This window comes from Anabrus simplex, chromosome 1, assembly GCF_040414725.1.
Source record: "Anabrus simplex isolate iqAnaSimp1 chromosome 1, ASM4041472v1, whole genome shotgun sequence".
Classification (NCBI taxonomy): domain Eukaryota; kingdom Metazoa; phylum Arthropoda; class Insecta; order Orthoptera; family Tettigoniidae; genus Anabrus; species Anabrus simplex.
Window position 1 is genome coordinate 924241843 of NC_090265.1, and position 22362 is coordinate 924264204.

Sequence of the window (22362 nt, forward strand, 5' to 3'; positions counted from 1 at the left end):
GTCAAATGTACTATCTAAGAATCAGATATTGAGCTGAACACAATTATATGCACTATAGATTTCAGACAAGCAACTGGTACACTTGCTGATAAAATCAAAGCCTATAGCAAACATCTAAAAAGGACAGAGGTCTTTCAAATAATAATTACCTGCTATCATCACCTAAAGGAACTAGGAAGTAAATAATTTTAATAAACCGGCCGTAATAACTTTCTTCGAGGTTTAGATAACAGGTGACCAAGATCATCTCGATGAGATGCTAAACACTCATCATAAATCGCACAGAACTCAGAAAAGTCACATTTTAGGGGCAGCCAGGTACACGAATAAAAATGTGATACTGCGTAATATAACCTGCAATCTCTCTCTCAATAAGAAGTCCAAATAGCAGTATTAACTCTATTTGAGTTCATGGCATTCCATTTATTAGTAGACACGCTCAAATTTGGGCCAACTTGGTTTCTAGTAGTTATGTGCTATAGCCGATAATATTATGTAGTATTATCATATTTTAAGAGTAATCACAATAAACGTTTACCAAAACCCGAATTGAATTAGGCTAACAAATCAACCAGACTATCACAACAGTGCTAGCCTATTATCAACCAAGCTTTGGACGATCTTGAGATGAATGAGTTTGATTGCCTCTAGGATGAATTAGAAAAGTTGCCTTTAGTATAGCAAAGTAACAACATTAACAATATTATACTATAATAACGGTGTTTCAGAATCGCAATAAAACTCACTGTTCGTACCCTGGAGCACAGTCTGTACTACAGCATTGTTTCAATATCTCTCAGTCACCAATCCCTGAGAAATATTATTTTAAAAATTAAACGATAGATGTAGGACAACAATGTTGTATTTCTTTTTTAAAAAAATGACGATCTAAATATCTGAAAATCCCTCTTAGTTAAAAAACATAAGTATTCAGAAGTAGGCACATTCTCTTTCCAGCACGTGGAAATCACACACCACAAGATATATTTGAACAGTGTCAACAGAATAGATTTTTACAAAATAGGTAGTATAAACGTATTCTTATTCCGATAATTCTCATTTATTTGAATTCGATATCTTAATCTACCATAAGTTCCGTTGCAGGAATTATAGAATCAATAAAAAATGTAGGGAAGTAGCTCCATGATGATGATGATGGTGGCTACTTGCGGAACAATTTTAATTTCTAATTTGTGATTCTTGGGTATATATTTCTTGCGGATGTATTTCACTTCATATTATTATTATATAAACAAATACCAGTTTTAGCATAATACTAAAATTTCTGTTCACCTCCTTATTTGTACTTAAATCAAGCTATTTTATAGTTAAAAAATAATGAGATTATTTTCGCTGTAAATTGGGCATAACGACCATTCTATGAGTTAGATTTTAAAGATTCCCTAAATGGTGATGGTGTATAGTATTGTTCGAAACGTCATAGCTTTCTAGGTACCTCTTTAATACGAGGGGAAACTCATCCAAGAACGAACAACCCTGTAATTTAGACAACATACGATTAATACTTCTACTTTCACTTTCTGCAAGTGATGTCCAATATACATAGCGTTATCAGACTATGAAATGTAATGAATCACACTATTCTTTCTGTGTTCTAGTCTGTAATCAAAAGTCCTTCATGTCAGTTTAGTGAAGTTGCACCGAATGCTATGTAAACTGAAATCATAACGACAAAGATATCAAACACTGGTCTCTTAACAAGTGTGTATTTAATAGTCACACGTATCCTTGTGTATATATTCACCTTGTAACTCGTAATCATGCATATTTCTGTTACTCATGGAAAGATTCTATAGTCTTCTTTATATACTAATATCATTCTGGGCATATTAGTACTGTGTTATAATTGAGTGTTATCAATTCTAATATACGTAACGCCAGCTGTAAGAACAAAGGAATTTATGTGGCAAAATTAGTTATAACTTATTTTTGTGATGTAAATATAGAGTACAAAATAAAGGAAGTTCTTTCTCGTGGCACATGCATTGTATTGAGAGGAAACTTCTCCCATGCTCCATTGTCCCGTCTGGCACAACTTCGTTCATTCCTTCTGTTTGGTTTCACGTTCTTCTGTAAATTAATCGTATCTTCTTAATTTAACTAATATCTTGTTATAATTTTGTACATACGAAGAACCATATACACTTTTCGTGCCAAATGGCATCATAATGATAAAATGTACATATTTGCTTTAAAAATCAATTCTGCTTTAACATCTGCATGGATTTTAGTCATTATCATTTATTTATTTGTTTATTAATTCATTTGTATTATTTATTTAATTTTTAAATCCGTAAAGTATGATTTTAATTAACTGTGCTTCCAAATTTGAGTTGTAGTAAGTATGAAAAGGTACCGAATGGTACAAATGTATTCCAGACATAAAACCTGACCTTTTTCATATGACATGTGACACTTTTGAGGGAGCTTTCGATATTGAGATTTTAATGTAAAACTTATAACAATACTTTTTCAAGTAATAATAATTCATAATCAATACTTGTGATATACAAATTAATGTTTGATCAGAACTGTTTAGTATACGCCGTTAAAATATCTGTTTACAAACTTCACATGTGTAAACTATCAAATAAGTACTGTTTAAATCTACTGGCATTTTTTTTTACAATGCTACTTGAGATTGTACGGTAGCTAAAACCACGTGGTGTTTGTTGGGCCGTGTTTGGCTGTGCATGGAGCATGATGCATCTATGTTTCATATGTTCTGGTTTATTTTTAATGGAATGTTATTTTTTCTTACTATAATGTGCCGATCCTTGTTACCCCATCCTCTATTCATCACATCATGGTCACGAATGTTATCGTTGTCACAAACTGCACAGGGAATTTGATTGAAAATCTTAGAAGTACAATCGCACCAGAGTGTTTTCGTACCCATACACTTTACTAGTAAGTAGAGAAATCCAATAGAAAGTATCAGCTAGTATTTGGTTTACCAGTGGAACTACATTCCAATATCAGTAAAGTAATTTTGAAATATTATTATAGTATTTCTACCCCAAGACTTCAGACTGATTTAAACTGATGACTAAGCCCTGTTACCTCAATGCTTTAGTGGTCTTTCGCTGTGTTATGTACCCTCAAATTACCACCAATTTTTAGTACGCATTCATCTAACCTAGATGTTAATATCCATTAGACAACTTTCAATGTGAGCAGCACAACCCTAAGTTTCGCCATGTTAGTAGAAGTGTTATGTCCCACATGTTTCCCAAACCCTAGTTTTTCAAAGAATGGTATCATACAAAGCATGATTAAACTAACTGAACTGATTTACAATGAAAAATAACTCACACATATTTATTTAAGTTATAAGTATTTGACATGAAGAGAGAAGGTGGAAACTACAGAGCCTACGCTTTTATGTATCCTGCGCAGTGACCTGGTGTTGCACGTAAGTGGCAAGCTGAAAAGTGCATGAATGTATATTTGGCTGGCTCATGCAACGTTATTGTCTTCCTACTTTTTGTTTTGAACAGATGTAGATCTTAAATGTCCATTGTTTCTGTGTATTGACCTCCTAATGCACACGCAGTTCCTGAGAGATAATGCCTGTTTCAATTTCCTACTTCAAAAATGATGTAATTCTTCAGGTTCCTCTTGAAAATTAACGTAGTATGAACAGAACCAGTTGATATAAGAAGAGTTTCTGAAATGTTTTGTAATTAACTATGACCATTGGCATATTAAGATTACTTTTACTTATTCGCGTTAATCCAGTATCATCTTGTAGTTCTGTTCTACCCAACTGCCACTTCTGGTGTAAAGTAACCTTAATCTCAAAGCATGCTTTCTATCAGAATAACTTGCAAAATACCAGTTAAACGAATTACAATTCAATACGTATGCCATAAAACATCAATAGTTGGCGATATTGTATGTCCAGACATGTAATTGTTTTCAAAAGTCCGTCTACAGCGTACGAAGTGGTATTTGAGCAGTGAAGTTCTTTGTAAGTAGAGACTGAAAGAACTGGCTAATCTTCCGTAAAACATCATAAGTTATTTGGTGCTATTTATACAAAAGTAACCAAGCATTTCGTTACATACCTACAGTTCTGTAGAGAGTTGCCTCATACAAGTCTCATAATACTGCGAAAGCCCTAAGTGTTATCGATTACAATAATAAACCATACTCGCTAAATTTCCAGTAGTTACAAACTTACTATACAAGAAACGCTTATGTAGAATTTATTAAAGCCCCCCCCCCCCCGTGTTATGTTGATATTAGTGAGATGTTTGAAGTGGATACCTCACTATGCAATACGACTCTATAAGTTTTGTACATTTCTAGATATATTGGATCGGTGCATAAGTTCATAGCGTACTTTATGTGTTGACAACAATGCGTTGCCAAGGTTCTTTGTCTGTTATTCCAGTGTTTTTGCTTAGTTTGCTGCTTTTAGTCGGTGAAAACACCGTGTATTCTAATACTGTTTTGCAGTCGGAGCGAGATATTTCTCCAACCTTATGCCTACCGATTTTCAACTTTTCCACTCTCACTCACACACTGTACATTCAGGGAGAAGTATTTCCCTGAGCAAGCTGCTCTTGACACTAGGCTCACTGATTTCTTCAACTCAAAATACTAAGCAGAGTGACTTCGGCTCTACAGCTGCATTCGGGAGGCGGTGGGCTGGTCCCATCGTCGGCTGTCCTGAGAATGGTTTTTCGTGGTTTTCTATTTCCCTCACTAAAGAGAAAGCCGGGGCAGTTCAACTCAAAACCACAGGAGGTCTACAGGTATGACATTGTACTCCTTTCGCAACGTTGATAGAAGGTCATTGACTATGGAGGCGAGTTCATTACTGACTGAGTGAACGTTGTTGTGTAAATCAACCGACTGTGATTTCATTAATTATTATAGTACTATAAACGTAATTGAATAAAAACATGTTGATTTATAAGACGCTACGAACTTACATACCGATCCAAAAACAAATTCAAAGTTGCTTTACGACGCACCGACACAGATAGGTCTTACGGTGATGATGGGATAGGGAAGGGCTAGGGGTGGAAAGGAATCGACCATGGCCTTAATTAAGGTACTGTCCCAGCATTTGTCTGGTATGAAAATGAGAAAAGACGGACTGCTGACAGTGATATTCGAACCCACTATCTCCTGAATGCAAGCTCACAGCTGCGCGACAACTTGCGCGGTGATCCAATACTTAGTAACCTTTATAAACTGGAATATATCTAATATAATCAACGAGGTGGTAATCAAATAGTTACTAGGCACTATAGAAATCACTTCTGCGAACCATCAAATAATTCTAGTTCTGCTTCGTCGAAGCAGTGGTTCCTAACATCTTAGGCCCGTATTCACCAACGCGATTGAAAGCTTTTATCTTGGTTTACAGCTAATAAAACCAAGATAACAGTTACATTTGTATTCACCAACAACCAGTGGCGTATGCTGGTATCAAGACATGGGCTACCACTATATTTAGGCTACCCCTTTTCGATAGTTGGTTTAGGGAACATCAAGCCTTAAACATTTTGAGCTGCATCCTACAGCCAACGGAGCTGCCCTCTGTGTTGTCAAGGCTGCTTCACAAGCTACTGCCCTAGCCTCTGCCACCCCCAATACTCAACACCTGATCAATCGAGATGGTAGCCTAAGGTTTAGCAAATTGAAGTCCAGCTTTGAGGCTAAATGGATAGAATGCTTGCCTTTGGTCCGACGGCCCCGGTTCAATTTTCAGAATCAACCCCCTCATACTGTTAATTCCCCTGGCTTGGGAAGTGGGTGTTTATGACATCTTCGCCATTAATTTTATCCTTATTAGGTCACCACCAAGCCTATGTAGATGCCATGCACTATTATTATTATTATTATTATTATTATTATTATTATTATTATTATCGTTAAATAACAATGTTGAATTTTACAGCGGCCGCACTCGTCGTTCAATGGTTAATCATCTTCCTCGGGAGATCAGTGGTGGTGTCCGACCCATCACGGGTTCGATTCCAACCAACAAAAGAGAACACTAAACCTGAAAGGTTAGCAGATCTACCAATAAAAAGAAAACTATATTACTCGTATAACAGCAGCCCTGCAGTGTCTTCCTACAAGGATGTAGAAGTAAACGGGAGTGAAATACCAGCACTCCGTTATCTATATGTTTAAGACAGATGAGCTGAGGAAGTATATACGATGAGTAACGCATGGTGATAGTTAGCAGTGGTGATCTGACGGACCGAAGCCTAGCACAGCTATCCTCCGCCGGTCCCCGCACCTGTAGGCAGACAGCAGCAAGCCGCGTGAGGCGAGTCGATGGGAAGGGACCAGAGTCTGGGCTGCAATATCAGTCTCCGAAGCTTTGTTCTCAGAAATGCGTGCGACGTGTTTACGCATGGTGATAGCAGTGGCGATCTGACGGACCGAAGCCTAGCACAGCTATCCTCCGCCGGTCCCCGCACCTGTAGGCAGACAGCAGCAAGCCACGTGAGGCGAGTCGATGGGAAGGGACGAGAGTCTGGGCTGCAATATCAGTCTCCGAAGCCTTGTTCTCAGAAATACGTGCGACGTGTTTTCTCATTGCTTTCAAGGTTTGCAAATGGAACAATGTGTCAGATGCTTACAATATAATGTGCTTTAGATTTCCATCGCTCGCATTTGAGGTTTGGGCTTCACTGATAGCCTTAGTAGCCCTCAGTATACGCCACTGCCAGAAACATTATCTCGGTTTAAAATTTTACCGGAGAAAGGTATGGCAGCTCGTAGACGGCTGGAATACTTAACTGAAAGAGAACCAGAGCGACGAGGAATACAACCAAGATTTTGAATAAAACTTCCTAGGTGGATAAAAAGAACGCGCTACATACTTTGAGGAGTACAATGACACTGATTTTGAAACACACTTCATGTTATCTAAAGCTTCGACACTGTCAGTGTTATCCATGATCGAACATAACCTGGAATTTCCAACGCATAGGAAGGCCTAAGATGAATTCTCGATTATATCTTGCACGGTACACAACTGGGTGACTTTTTAATGAAGAATTAAGGAATATGCCTTATTTTTTAGTGAAATACACATTGTGAAAGCTATAATTTGCTTTAATATCATCTATGAAGCTAATGCTTTCTGCCACCAAATTCAATAACAATTCACTCTCTTGGAAAGTCACATTAGGCTTCTTTCTTCGTTTCTGCTCAACAGCGGACACAATTTATGACAAATTAGTTACAAACCCCGAATGGAATCAAAACCATTTTTACATTTCGTTAGTGGCGGCAGCACGAAGTCATTTGTTTTCCGTGCGTCAGTATGAAAAATTTAAGGTTGAAACTCTGATTGAAATGAAAACTTAGTTTTGGTAAACTGAGATAATAAATCCTGTGGTGAATACAGAAGTGAGCGTTATCCGAAATAATGACATTATCCAAGTTTTGGAAATCTAAAATAACAGCAAAAGTAACTGACGTTAATGAATGCAGGCCGTAGTGTTCACAGCACATTATCCTTTGTAATGAGTACTCGTGGCACTAGTTGGTTCGGCCTTGCACATGCATATATAATCGCTATTCCGTCTGTGCCCTGGCGTGTTATGATGCCGTTAAATTTTGACACGTGTCTGTACGCATTATTGTGTTAATTTGGCTTTTTTTAAGTCTAAGTTCAGTATGGAGAAGTTTCTGATTGAGAGGAGGAAAGTTGAAGATGAATCACTGACAGATGTAACAAAAGTGAGATCGACCCGCTTGCAATTTTGAGAGTTGTGGAAGGGAAACAAGGAGGACAAGAAACGTAAGAAGCTTCTGTCAGTTGAACAAGAAATACTATGGTCGTCTGACGAGTAATCACGTGGATGCGGGCTAAGAGGCGCGAGCAGTAAGCATGTCCGCCGCGCATGCGCCTACCTCAAGTCTCAAAACCTGACAATAAACACCGATTCCGTCCGTGCAGACTCTTGCGAATTCATGTGGTATCGAAGTTTGAAAGTGGCGGCGCAATTGTGCCTTATTAGGCATTTACTATACCTAATAAGTACTGCATAATGAACAATTTAGTAAGGAATATGGAGGAGCTCGCATTGCCTGTCATGGCTAATGATTGTAGCTGAGAGTGCAGTATCTGATACTCGTGTCGTACCTACAAGCTGCCATGTGTTTGCCCTTCAATTCCACCACTAACTGAGCGTTTGTGTAAGAAACGATAAGCTCAAGTTTGCCATTAATAACTCAAATTTTTTGTTGTATGGGGTAAACCATAAAGAGCCTCCGTGGCTCAGGCGATAGTGCGCCAGCCTCTCACCGCTGGATTCCGTGGTTCAAATCCCAGTCACTCCATGTGAGATTTGTGCTGGACAAAGCGGAGACGAGACAGCTTTTTCTCCAGGTACTCCGGTTTTCTCTGTCATCTTTCATTCCAGCAACACTCTCCAATATAATTTAATTTCATCTGTCGTTCATTAATCATTGCCCCAAAGGAGTGCGACAGGCTTCAGCAGCCGGCACATTTCCTATCTTCGCCGCTAGAATGGGGCTTCATTCATTGCATTCCTGATCCAGTCGAATGACTGGAAACAGGCTGTGGATTTTCATGGTGTAAACCATAAATAAATATAATATAATATAATATAATATAATATAATATAATATAATATAATATAATATAATATAATATAATATAATATAATATAATATAATATAATATAATATAATATAATATAATATAATATAATATAATATAATATAATATAATATAATATAATATAAACAACTCTTGAATATTTTTCTCTTGTTCCTTTTCGGAATAAATATTGAGTGGAATTATTTTCCTTAATGTTCCCCTGCAATATCTCGAAGATTCGTCGCACACCTAGCAAATCTCGAGGTACTCCCATTGAGAAGCACTGATTTAAAGAGAACAATAAACGGATACATTTGACAATAGAAATGTTTCATTTTGATGTAGAACAAAATTCACATACAGAGCGAGTTGGCTGCGCGAAACGAATCATATGGCTATAAGCTTGCCTTCCAGAGATTTTGAGCTCGAAACACACAGCTTACAGGCCCATAGATGGTTTTTCCGTAGTTTCTTATTTTCATATCAGCTATTTCGTGCCCCAGAGTTTTTAAACATCTGAACAGGTATGTGTAAGTGCGACGTTAAGTCACTTGCAAAAAATAAATAATGTGACATTCGCGGCCTTTAATTAAAATGCCTATCATCTTAAAAGTGCAAAGATCATCATCACAGTCACACATAAGTGCACAATTTAAATGTTGATAAATACTGAATATTGATTATTCCCACTGAGTCACCATAAAAGGTTTTGAAGGGCATGAAAATGAAGACTCTCTAGAGTTCACAAACCTAGTACTGGGTGCTAACGGAATAGTACCTATGATACTGAAAACAAAAACAAAGTAAACGTGATGTAGGAATTTTGGGATTATGCAATGTCAAGAAAATAAGATGAAAATCATACGTTCTTTCACTGCGAAACGTAAAGAATTTCACCTTACTTTCTTGTCACGGCATAAGCCCAAGAATCCTACATCATGTCTACAATTACGGACCTTGGTAAAAAAACAAAGTAGATTTCATATTTCTGAATAATCTTCAAATTATCCTGTATTATCTCCAGGAACTTGCGTAGTCATCACTCACCTCAATAATGAAGTCTGTATAATATTTGTTGTAATATTCCCTTTCCCACTATAAAAATATAATACTGTACATTTCACCGTATCTGTCCCAAGTGACCATCCTTCAAATTCTGTGCAATGCTTAGTGTAAACCTTATTCCCTCTTTCATTACATGCATTTACTCTCTCATTCCTCACACACTGTTACTAACAACATGTAATTCTTGAGCGTTTTTACGAAGATCATTTATTCTACTTATTTTCTTCTAGATATTCAATTTTCCATTCAACCATCCACTCAGCCTTTCACTTATCCATACGTCTTCCTTCATGTACCAGTTTGATACCTTTTACTTTCCTGAACATACAAATCACTTAGAAAAATTTGTAGACTGAGAAGCTCAGAAGATCATGTTTATTCGTTCACTGAAATTCTCTCATCGACTGTTTAATTATATTTTCGTTTTAATCTCACGATGTTGTGTTCTCTAAAGATTCCATGTGTGCGTGTACCAAAATCAGCAGAAACACTCTGGGCTTTTATACGTGGCACATAGATTCATGTACATAACTGTTCCTATGAAAGTATTTTAAGAAAAAATCATCAAGATAACATTATCGGCTAAACAATGGCTTAAAATCATATTTACAGAACTGAAAATGGAAATTACAACATAAATAAAAGGTGGCGACCTATACTGTTTCGATTTACAGATGTGAATGTTTCATACTGATACAATTATTACATTTAAAACTTTCAAGATATTAAAATCTAAAGTCTAAATTCCAATGGCCTATTTTCTCTGTAAATGATGTGACACTAAATCAAAGTATTGCTGGTGATCGAAGTTTTCGAGGTAGAATAGCGAAATTATCAGGCCTTTGTAAAATTAAGCGAAAACTAATAGCTCAAATACCTCGAAGAAAGAGGATATTGGGTTTAAACAAAATACAGGTGGTGACAGGTCGCGCAGGAATTTTATGACACCGTCACTCGTCACAAAGTCTGACTTCGGATGAAATGAAAGACACGTTAGTTAGGAAATAAAATGTTATTTACATGTGGTCGATTATAACTACAATAAATAAAACCGAATAACTGATTTTGTCTTTACGCTTGTTGATCTTGCGAATTAATTTATCTGGCTGTTCGCCTACCGACACACAAGTCCCGATATAGCCCGATCACATGTTTCAGTACATTTGTTAATTTTCAAAATTTCGTACGCCATGTAACTTGTGCCCTAATTGGCTTAATGGTAGCATGGGTTCCCTTTCCCAAAACGGTCGTAGCATAACCTTTGTGGTGCCGTCATTTCGGTCTCAGAAAGAGCGTTTTAACGGCATCTCCTATAAAAACAACTGAACCCCAAGGCGCAACACCCCAAAGAGCCACGGTCTACAAAGCGACCGCTGCTCAGCCCGAAGGCCTGCAGATTACGAGGGGTCGTGTGGTCGGCACGATGAATTTTCTCGGCCATTCTTAGCTTTCTAGACCGGGGCCGCCATCGTACCGTCAGATAGCTCCTCAGTGGTGATCACGTTGGCTGAGTGGACCTCTATCCAGCCCTCAGATCAAGATTAAATGTCCTGACTTGGCAGGGAATCGAACCCGGGGCCACTGGGTGAGAGGATGGCATGCCACTACTACACTGCTGGGCCAGCTTATATTCCATACAAGGACTCGAAACTGATATTTAGACGGTCAAATCACTTATTTAAAAAATGTTGCAATATTTCAATGTTCTCAGTCACCTACAAATTGCTCCTCTATTCGCTGTAGTGTCACTTATATTTGTTATCCTATCTAATTGTAAATAAAATGAGACCATAATATTTTAAATCGGTCGACGTACTCACTCGCCACGGAGCTCCAAAGTGTACTGAGTGTGCTCAAAGCACTATTTCTACGCGGGGAGAAGTTACATCATCGCACTAAATTTATTGTAGTGCCATTTAGAAGAGACCTTGAATTGCCGATCTATATCCTAATATCGAATGCATCACCAGAAATAGCCCGTGATGAACAGGCTGATTTTCATAGCGCACACTTCCCATACATGCAGGCCTGTGACATGAGACACCGCAGCCAGTATACATCCGCAAAGAGAAAAAGAATATCCAAAGTCCGTGTATCCCCCCTTATATCTTGATAAATACCACATCGAAAACCTGGGAGTTGTGGGACTACTGTCGGAGCCAGTGGTGCGACTGCGTCTTACTTCGTCAACTTCTATAACATAACTCAAAATCGACAATGATATCATCCACATCGTTACACTCCCAGAAATAAAAGGATCAATCAGGATCTTGAGATATCATCTACATGAATCCTCATATTAACACACTATTGTTGCAAATCAGAAATCCCTGCCTTCACATTTAAACTTCATTCACAACCGGTGTAGGCTATGAATGTGTAAACTTGCTGTGGTATTCTAAATCCTTACGGTCAGCTGTAATTTCAGGCAGATTAATAAAATTAAAACAATAATTATGGCCAGACGGGAGAAAATAAAAGACTCCTCAGAACTCACAAATTTCATATTCTTATTTGGAAAAGAACAAGATTTGTATCAAGGTATGAGAGCTATTTAAAAAGAAACAAGCTGGAGGCTATAAAGTGTAAAACCTGTACCGTTACTTTAAAAGTATTACCCAGCACTTTTGAGGCACTTGTCCCACTGTGACACAAAACGGAGAATGACCGTCTCTTAGAATTCATGCGACTGCATTGTACACCAGTTCCGAAAGTAGTGCTTGACGTCGTCGTCCGAGGTGAATCATTTGCCTCTCAGAGCCTTCTTTAGCTCATCAAGAGGCATAATCACAGTGAGACGGGTCAGGAATGTATGGAGAGTGACAGACGAACCCCTATTGACTGCTTTCAAGAACACTTCGACTGCGTTTGCTGTAAGGGGCCTTGCATTGTCATGGAGCAGAATGATCCCGCGCGAGAACTGTCCTGGTCGTTTCGATTTGCTCGCTTTGCGAAGGGTGGTCAAGGTTTGTGAGTACCGCTGCGCACTAACCGTTGTCCCATGCTGCAGGAAATCCATAAGAGGGGGACATTTTCGGTCAAAGAAGAAGCCGAGCAGAACCTTTCCCGCACTTGTGCGGACGGCCTTGGATTTTATGAGTGATGGCGACCCTGCATGCTTCCACTGGAAACGTTACCGTTTTGACTCGGGTTCGAAGTGATGACACCATAACCCTTCTCCAGCGAGCACTCATGACATGAACTCATTCTCTTCCTTGGCATAGAGCAGCAGATGTTCAAAAGAGAGCCCGATTCGTCATGCTGCCTGTGCTGGACGAATACTTGTGAGGCACTTTGTGCGTAATTTCAATTTGTCCTTAATTATGGCGCGAACAGTTCCGACACTCACTCCAACCACTAGAGTGACAGCCGTTACCGTAACTCACCGGTCTTGCATGATGAGGGCATCCATCTGTTGGGCAATGGCATCGGTAATGCGGTGTGGCGTTCCAGACCATGCATCATCGGTCAACGACATCCGTCCTTCCCTGAATCGCATGTACCACACCTTGACCCTTTTAACGGACATGCAGTGTTCTCCGTACGCTTATTCCATTCCTTGATGAATTTCTCTACCCCTTATTCCTTCCCCTATCAGAAAATGCACTACACCCCTTTGCTCTTTTTTTGAAGACTCCATATCACTATTTTCGGCACGATTGAGTGCCGTGGCCGATCGACGCGTGTGTATGCTCGCTCTGTCGTCACGTGGTGTGCACCCATGTCCATCTAGAGGCAAGTTTAGGACCTCAGTGTTCTTATAGGGATGGCACTTTCTTCCGCAGGCAATGATATTACGACCCTTTGACCGGTTTTCATTTTGTAGCCTACAGATCGTTCCTTTTTGAACCAACCTTATAAATTGGACGGAGAAGATACCAACAGTGATATACACAAATAAGTAGAATCAATGGTAAATCTAAGCGAGATTTTATGTTTGCCACTCACGTTACATACAGCATGATCCACACTATTTTCCACCCTCTCCCTGCGTGCCTTTGCAACATTTCATCCTTTCCTGCATGCATACATTATGTATATGTGTGTCTGTCAACTGCATCCACGCTTTGGACGTGTGGCCGCTGTGTCCAGGAGCAAATTGCCCGCGAGAAGGCGGTGAGTGGCCGGGTGCAGCTTCAAGTGTTCTACCACGACGAGAAACAGGAGCTGGTGGTGTCAGTGCTGGCAGCTGACGACCTGGCCCTGCGCGAGGATACAGGCTACGGAACGCAACCTGAGGCCTACGTAAAGCTGCGCCTAATGCCTATATCGTAAGTACTTTCTCATTATACTCTTTAAAACACTGGAGAGTGTAGCGGGAGGAAGATAAGCAACAGTCATGACTTAAAGTATCTAAGAGAATACAAATAAGATTTCCCCTCACCTGTATTGGCTTCCAATTTGTCAGACCTTTGAATCCTATCAATAGATTATCTAGAGGTAGGGATGTGCATTGTCTTTAATCTTCCACTCTGCCTTAAACTTCCTCACTTGGCAGTTGGCAGGAAGGAAACACAATTAGACAAGTATATTTCTGTATATTTCAAAAAGTGAAGAAAGGTAATATTATATTTATGGAAACAAGCCAATGCTATCCTAAACCACTCTACCTTATACATGTTTTTGTTAGTCACTGCCTACTTAGTAAAATAACATTTAAGTTTTTCATTCCGTCGAACGCAAGGTACAAATTCAATTTTACCTTAAACAATCACCCCTCCCACAGTTGGCAGGAAGGAAACGCTATTACTATACCAAAATATCTCCGAATGAAGATAATATTATTTTAATGGAAAGAAGTTTATGTTATCATAATCCAACGCTAGCAGTTATTCAAGAACTGTCCGGCTCCATGGCTAAATGGTTAGCGTGCTGGCCTTTGCTCACAGGGGTCCCGGTTTCGATTCCCGGCAGAGACGGGTATTTTAACCATCATTGGTTAATTTCACTGGTACGGGGACTGGGTGTATGTGTCATCTTTATCATAATTTCATCCTCATCACGACGCGCAGGTCGCCTACCGGAGTCAAATCATTTAAGAACTAAGCATCATCATCATCATCATCATCATTCAGCGATCATTAGCCAATTTAACGTCCGGGTTCATGGCTAAATGGTTAGCGTGCTGGCCTTTGGTCCAGAGGGTCCCGGATTCGATTTCCGGCCGGGTCGGAGACTTTAACCTTAAATGGTTAATTCCCTTGGCTCGGGGACTGGGTGTTTGTGCTGTCCCCAACATCCCTGCAACTCACACACCACGCATAATACTGTCCTACACCACAATAGCACGCAGTTACCTACACACGACAGATGCCACTCACACTCATCGGAGGGTCTGTCTTACAAGGGCCCTCTCTCTTCCAATTTTCCGTGACGTCCGACTGGTTTAGGTCTCTAACCAGTTCACCCCACCATCGGAATCTTCTTTTACCAGGAGGACGAGGATTTTTGTGTTTTTCCCTACCTTACAGCTCTGTCTTTTCGGCCGTCTTTGACACGTGACAAACCTGGATCCGCCTGCTTCTCAAGATGTTTGTATTCTAGCATTCACCCATAATAGTATACATTTCTTTTTTGGTCCTCTGAATTATAGTTCTACATTAAAATGGCATTTCATGGGAATATTTTTAGTTACTGGATCGTATAATGTACAATAGATATACCAGGTGAATTTCTGGAACGCGCAGTTTATAATCTGACGTGAAAACATCTCTGCGGAGGTCACACATCACATCACCCTGTCATACGACAGTTTGTTGTTGTGTAGGTGCCATTCCGAGAGGATACTTTGTGCCGATCACACGGCACCTGGTAATCTGCAGGCCTTCGGGCTGAGCAGCGTTTGCTTCGGGGTTTCGGGGCTGTTGCGCCATGGAGTTTGTTGTGGTATTTTTTGACAGGTACTAGTAGCTGCCGATAGGGTGAATCTAGTGAAGCGCTACTTGACCTATTTATAAATAGTTAAATACTAAATTTTGTTCCACATAATTTGTTAATAGTATATCTGTATCGCAAGTAAGTTCAAACTTGGAATATTTCTTTTTGTGTTATGTTCACTTGAAGTGTCTAAGGCTAGCGAAGGTACTACCAGGAAGAGGGTGTATAAGGGTAAACTACTGTATTGTTAGAACTTCCTGCTTGCCTTTGGCTTGAAGGATGAAGCTCCTTCCAAAGCCGTGGTGGATAGGTGCATGTTTACGGTTGGTTTCCAAGACAACTAAGTAGAATTAACGCTTGACTTAAACGCATTTCAAGTCGAACTGCATAGATAGTTCCAGATCTACGTGGGAGATTCGAAAGCGTATTGTAGTCACTTTCGACGGTCTGGGTGATTGACACGGCCAAAAGGGAAGTAGCGGTAGATCTCAAGCCATCCTTGGCGTCTTCCCCATTGTAAATATCGCATTCGCCCCCAGTACTTGCATTAGTATTGTGTTTACGAGTACTTGTTAAAATTAGTCATTTTGCAGTGAATTTATATTTAATTAATGTCTTGTTATAAGTGACAGTTTAATATTGAGGACAATGTGGACGTTCAATGACTTCAAAAAGGATGTAAACAGTGTATAAATCAGACACCATTGTAACGTTGGACTTTTATATCGCATCCGCATCCCCGAATGGTTATCAGTAGCCGCAAAATGGTTATCCGCGGATAATTTAAATATTTAACTACAATATATTACACCCAAGGTATTGAAACTGGGTAGATCTGTTAACATAATATAATAGGCCTGACACCTCGCACCAGAACCCGTACAGTCACAGGTGTATGAGGACTACCGACGTATTGACCTTTATTCCTTCCTTCCATTAATTGCGGGCAGGAGCCAGTTAAGTTTAGGTCAGATTTACGGTTTTATGGTCTCAAGGCTCTTCTCCCATACCAATGTCAAGAGTCACCTAACCACAAACAAACACAAGAGTATACCTGAATGAAAATCAACAAACGTCATTATTTAGAAATTATCAGCAAAATTATCAACACTGCCATACAGTTTGTGTCCGCCAAGACAGTAACTTCGTGGATATCCGCATCCGTGCAGGGCTCTAGGTCCGGCTCCTTGGCTAAATGATCAGCGTACTGGTCTTCGGTTCAGAGGGCCCCAGGTTTGACTCCTGCCTAGTCGGATATTTTAATTTTAAATTGTTATGTACCCAACATTCCTCGAGTTCACACACTACACACAACACTATCCTCCACGACCACCCTCATCGGAGGGTCAGCCTTACAAGTACTGCATCGGGCTAGCAATACCCGCATAAAATTATTATTATTATTATTATTATTATTATTATTATTATTATTATTATTATTATTATTATTATTATTATTATTATTATTATTATACTGTATAAAGCATCATTTCAAGCAAAATTGAAACTACTTTCAACTGATCTTTATTTACGTGAATTCAATTGGAGGGTGAGATCGCGTCGCAAAATCCCCGTTTCCAAAAGCGTTTCACCTATGGCTCATCTCGTGAGCCGGTACTGGCAGGTACATGGATTAAAATACATGTACATATATTTTTATATAACAACAATTAGGCGGAAATGGTGTATGAACGCATAGAACCATAAACGGAATGCTCTGTGTTCATCAAAACTGCGTTGACATTACGGTATAAGAAGAGCTGCAACTGACCTCTCCGTAACCGTGGTTGTTGGAGATCCAATGTTGTGCTGTGTATCTGGAAATTTAACCACAATGCTGGCCGAATACTTTTACACCTTCATTTCAATCCTATGTGAAACGCAATTATTTTAACCCCCTCCCCAAACCCCACGGTACTACAGCCCTTGAAGGGCCTTGGCCTATCAAGCGACCGCTGCTCAGCCCGAAGACTTGCAGATTACGAGGTGTCGTGTGGTCAGCACGACGAATCCTCTCGGCCATTATTCTTGACTTTCTAGACCGGGGCCGCTATCTCACCGTCAGATAGCTCCTCATTTATAATCACGTAGGCTGAGTTGACGTCGAATCAGCCTTCAGGTCCAGGTAAAAATCCCTGACCTGGCCAGGAATCGTACCCGGGGCCTCCGGGTAAGAGGCAGGCAGGCTACCCCTACACCACGGGGCCGGCTCTTTATTTGTACCTATACCAAATTCTGATCACACATTACATTGCCGAACACAATTTTCTGCTATGCAAAAAGCGTAGCACAAACGCGTCATTGATGTTTAGGTTATGTATTATTGCTCATTTATTTATTTATTTATTTATTTATTTATTTATTTATTTATTTATTTATTTATTTTCCTTCTTTCAAGTGGCGAAGTTAGCCTTCTCTTACACTTAACCACATTTTCAACGCGTTTCTGCAGATACATTATAATTTAGCAGAGTTTCGTTATACTAACACTCACACTCTCAGATGTATAGAATAATTAAAAAATGTACGGTACATTAACGAATATGAAATATTGCTCAAGCACTCCCATACACTGTAAATGCACACATTACATAATTATCAACCAATATACAGAGTGTCCTCGAAAAATGTTCCAATATTTACAGAGGAGGCTGCAGGCAACAAACGAAGGGGAAAAAGTTCTTATAAACATCCGTCGCAAACACAGTATCTTCGGAGTTATGGTCCACTACCACGACCATCAATAATCACGATGTCTTTGATCTACTCTTCAAAAACATGTGCTCGATGTGACCGCTATCCATTGCAATGCAGCGTTCCACCCTACGTCACATGGAATAACGCATTCGTTCGAACATCCCTGGCTGTTGCCGAATTGCATCACAAACATTGAGCAAGCGTTCTCCTAGTGTATCCACATAATTTATGGAGATCGCATACACAATGGTCTTTACATGTACCCAAAGCCAAAAATCTAAAAGTTTAAGGTCAGACAAACGGGCAGACCAAAGTACTGGCCTTCGCCGACCAACCCATCGCTCGTGGAAGACCCGTATCAGGTGTCACCTAACCCTACGATAAAAACTGGGTCGTTGCCCCGTCATAATAAGACCATAACGCAACACTCTAGTAGATTTACAACCAATTTTTAGGTAGGAACGTGTTTCCGACTTTTGTTGTATACGACGCTCAAAGCAGTTGGGCTAGAAATGAAAGATTCAGAGAACAAGAATAAAATTACCACCCTTCTTAAGAATCAAACATTTTACACTGAAAAGATCCACAGAAGACCTGTAGAAATTTCATACGAATTAAGAACACTGCGATCAGAACGAATGAAGAAGTACTGGGCAGATAAGGAGAATCAAACAGTACAATCTTCAAAGAAAAAGTCTGCATGGATGACTCAAGTGGTCCAAATGGCCAATGAAGTAAATAATAATAAAGAGTTTACTAAAAGCAGCTTTGGCAAATCCGTCCGTACATTCTACTGGACCGATTTTTCTTGTATTCTGTCCGGAATTACCTGCTGGTGAATCATGAGACATTAAGAGTTCTCCAAGTTCAGCCAATTTTGTGTAATCGTAAAATCAAATCATTAAATGATCACTCCAGTAATTGCAGGCGAAGGCTCACTCTAATCCGCAATACATTCTGTATTTGGCAGGTTGCTAAGCGACTAACACTTTAATTTATATTCTGATAATTGTGTTTTATATCCTAAGTAATGTCAATGCAAGCAGCCATATTTGATTACTACCTGTCAAGCCAGAGAATATAGACTTCCTCTGATTATGGAAGAATACTATTCCGTGCTAGATATTCTCTGATTCGCTGACTTTTCCCAGGAACAGATGGCATTTTTCCAGGGGCGGCTTTTCAGGTGAAGTAGGTGAAGTGCCACTTCGCCATTTATTTTTACCAGAATGTATTTTTTAATGTATTTTTCTTATGACATTTGTTGGTTTTACGGAAAGAAAATGTTTTTTGTACGGCGTTTGGAGCACCAAGAGCTCGCATCACTTGATGAGAACCAGGGGAACTCACGAAAGCGCCGGCTGTCGCGTGAGATTGAGTGAAGACGAGAGATTCCGCAGCTCGCTCTACCTTCCAAGTGCTCCCTCGCGCCGCTTGGCCTTGGCGGTTGCCATGACAACCGTGACGTCACCCGCGTACTTTTCTCATAGCGAAATGTGCAAGTGAAGTTGCGGGAAGATCGGAATGTTTCGTCTTCCCTGTGTCATTCTGTGTGAAGTACGAGTACTTACGCATCGTGGTTCATTCGTATTGTTGTGCTGTTTTATTTGAACATGTATCCTGTTTATGACATGGTGTGTATTTTATTATAAACACCATTTTCACGTTGGAGAAACGAATATCAGAATGAAGTTCTACGTTTTGGTCACCCTACAGAATCACTGCAAATTTGTGCTACAAAAGAAGTTAAACATTCCGGTAAACTTACAGTCTTAGTTTCAAACGATCGTGGTTTAAGGAATTTCCATGGTTGTGCTCCTTTCCAGCTCTACAGAAGTTGTTTCGTTGGCCCTGCTTGCTTTTCAGCAATAAAAACGTTTGGAATAAAGAAGGATTTTCAGCCCTTTTGAACATAACACGTTTTTTACATAAGCACTCAAACTCTGCAGAATATATAAAATGTCAGCTAGATTTGAAGACTTTGGAAAGAAACCAAAATACAATCTCTGATGCCCTGAAGGAAAATGCTAGACTGTATATTGTACATTTCAATGAAAATGTACGTTTAAATATGCTGAATTCAGTTGGTAATTGATGCAGTGCTCTATTTAAGTAAGCATTAAACATTAAATTCAATAAATCGTGGTAATTTTAAGGAATTGTTAACGTTGCTGGTATCAAGGAGCCCTGCAGAAATACAAAACCAGTATTCTAAGATAAAAAGTGTGTTTAGTGGCGAATCAAAGAGTATTCAAAATGAGTTAATCGAGTTCATTTCAGAATACATCGATGATTTCGTAAAAACAGAATTGACGAGTACTGACTTTTTTCTGTTCAGGTGAACGATACGACAGATATCACACAGGTGTCTCAAGTGTTCTGTAATTGTGAGGTTTGTTAATGCTGACGTGGATATAGTGGAACGTTTCTTAGGTTTCCATTATGTAAGTGCTGAGAGATCCTCAGATGCTTTGTTTGCTTTATTGGACAAAATTGTGGGACCATTCGATTACGAGCACAAATTAGTAGGACAATGTTACGATGGTTACGTGATGTCTGGCCATTTAAATGGACTCCAGAGAAAGATGAAAGAGAAAGCTCCTCTTGCAGTATTTGTAGACTGTTTGGCGCACCGATTAAATGTGGTCTTACAACATAATTGTAAAACAATACGAAAGTGTCGTATATTTTTTTCATCAATTTCTGGAATACCATCCTTTTTCCATCACTCGGCGAAGAGAACTCACGCCATTTCTGCTGTATCGGGGCCACGTATTCCAACCGTGACTCCTGTCCGCTGGAGCTCGAACTCAAAATTATTGAGTGTAATTGTGGATGATTGGGAAAAGCTGAAAGAAGTTTTCGAAAATATAGTTACCAGTGATCGGTCCGGTGACAAATGTATTCTACTTACCAGACATTCTACTTCACGACATGAGCAGTTTTGAATTCCTGGCAGTAGGGTTTCATGACTTCTTTGTTTAACTGATAGGTATTCTTTATGATATTTTGCAAAAGAAGTCATTGGATGCGAACTATTTTATATCAAAAATAAGAACAACATGTGATCTTCCAAGAAACAAGAGGACCGATGAGCATTTTCTAATTATATTTGAAAAGGCCAGCAAAATAACGGATATAACCCGAGATGATAGCACCCTTACTCAGGACGAATGTGTTCAGATGTATCGAGTTTTATATTTTGAAATTTTGGATAACATTTTAATGGAAATTGATGAGAGATTTCGCGATTGTGAAAAAATTGAATTTGTTTACTTAGCCGATAACACTAATTACCCAGCAGGTAATTCCGGAGATAATACAACAAAAATGAAGCAAATCGGTCCAGTAGAACGTACGGGCGGATTTGCCAAAGCTGCTTTTAGTAAACTCTTTTTATTATTATTTACTTCTTTGGCCATTTGGACCACTTGAGTCATCCATGCAGACTTTTTCTTTGAAGATTGTACTGTTTGATTCTCCTTATCTGTCCAGTAGTTCTTCATTCGTTCTGATCGCAATGTTCTTAATTCGTCTGAAATTTCTACAGGCCTTCTGTGGATCTTTCCAGTGGAAAATGTTTGATTCTTAAGAAGGGTGGTAATTTTATTCTTGTTCTCTGCATCTGTCATTTCTAGCCCAACTGCTTTGAGGGTCGTATACAACAAAAGTCGGAAACACGTTCCTACCTAAACATTGGTTGCGTTATGGTCTTATTATGACGGGGAAACGACCCAGTTTTTATCGTAGGGTTAGGTGACACCTGATACGGGTCTTCCACGAGCGATGGGTTGGTCGGCGAAGGCCAGTACTTTGGTCTGCCCGTTTGTCTGACCTTAAACTTTTAGATTTTTGGCTTTGGGTACATGTAAAGACCATTGTGTATGCGATCTCCATAAATTATGTGGATACACTAGGAGAACGCTTGCTCAATGTTTGTGATGCAATTCGGCAACAGCCAGGGATGTTCGAACGAATGCGTTATTCCATGTGACGTAGGGTGGAACGCTGCATTGCAATGGATAGCGGTCACATCGAGCACATGTTTTTGAAGAGTAGATCAAAGACATCGTGATTATTGATGGTCGTGGTAGTGG

General features: G+C 39.5%; 1 protein-coding gene across 1 annotated transcript in view; it reads left to right on the forward strand.

Annotated features, from left to right (window-relative positions):
- Fife (regulating synaptic membrane exocytosis protein fife) overlaps window positions 1–22362 on the forward strand; it is a 969278-nt gene that overhangs the window by 743105 nt on the left and 203811 nt on the right. Inside the window, exon 18 of the mRNA XM_068225089.1 lies at window positions 13784–13962. Within this exon, the coding sequence (XP_068081190.1) occupies window positions 13784–13962 (179 nt within the window). The remainder of the gene's footprint in view (window positions 1–13783; window positions 13963–22362) is intronic.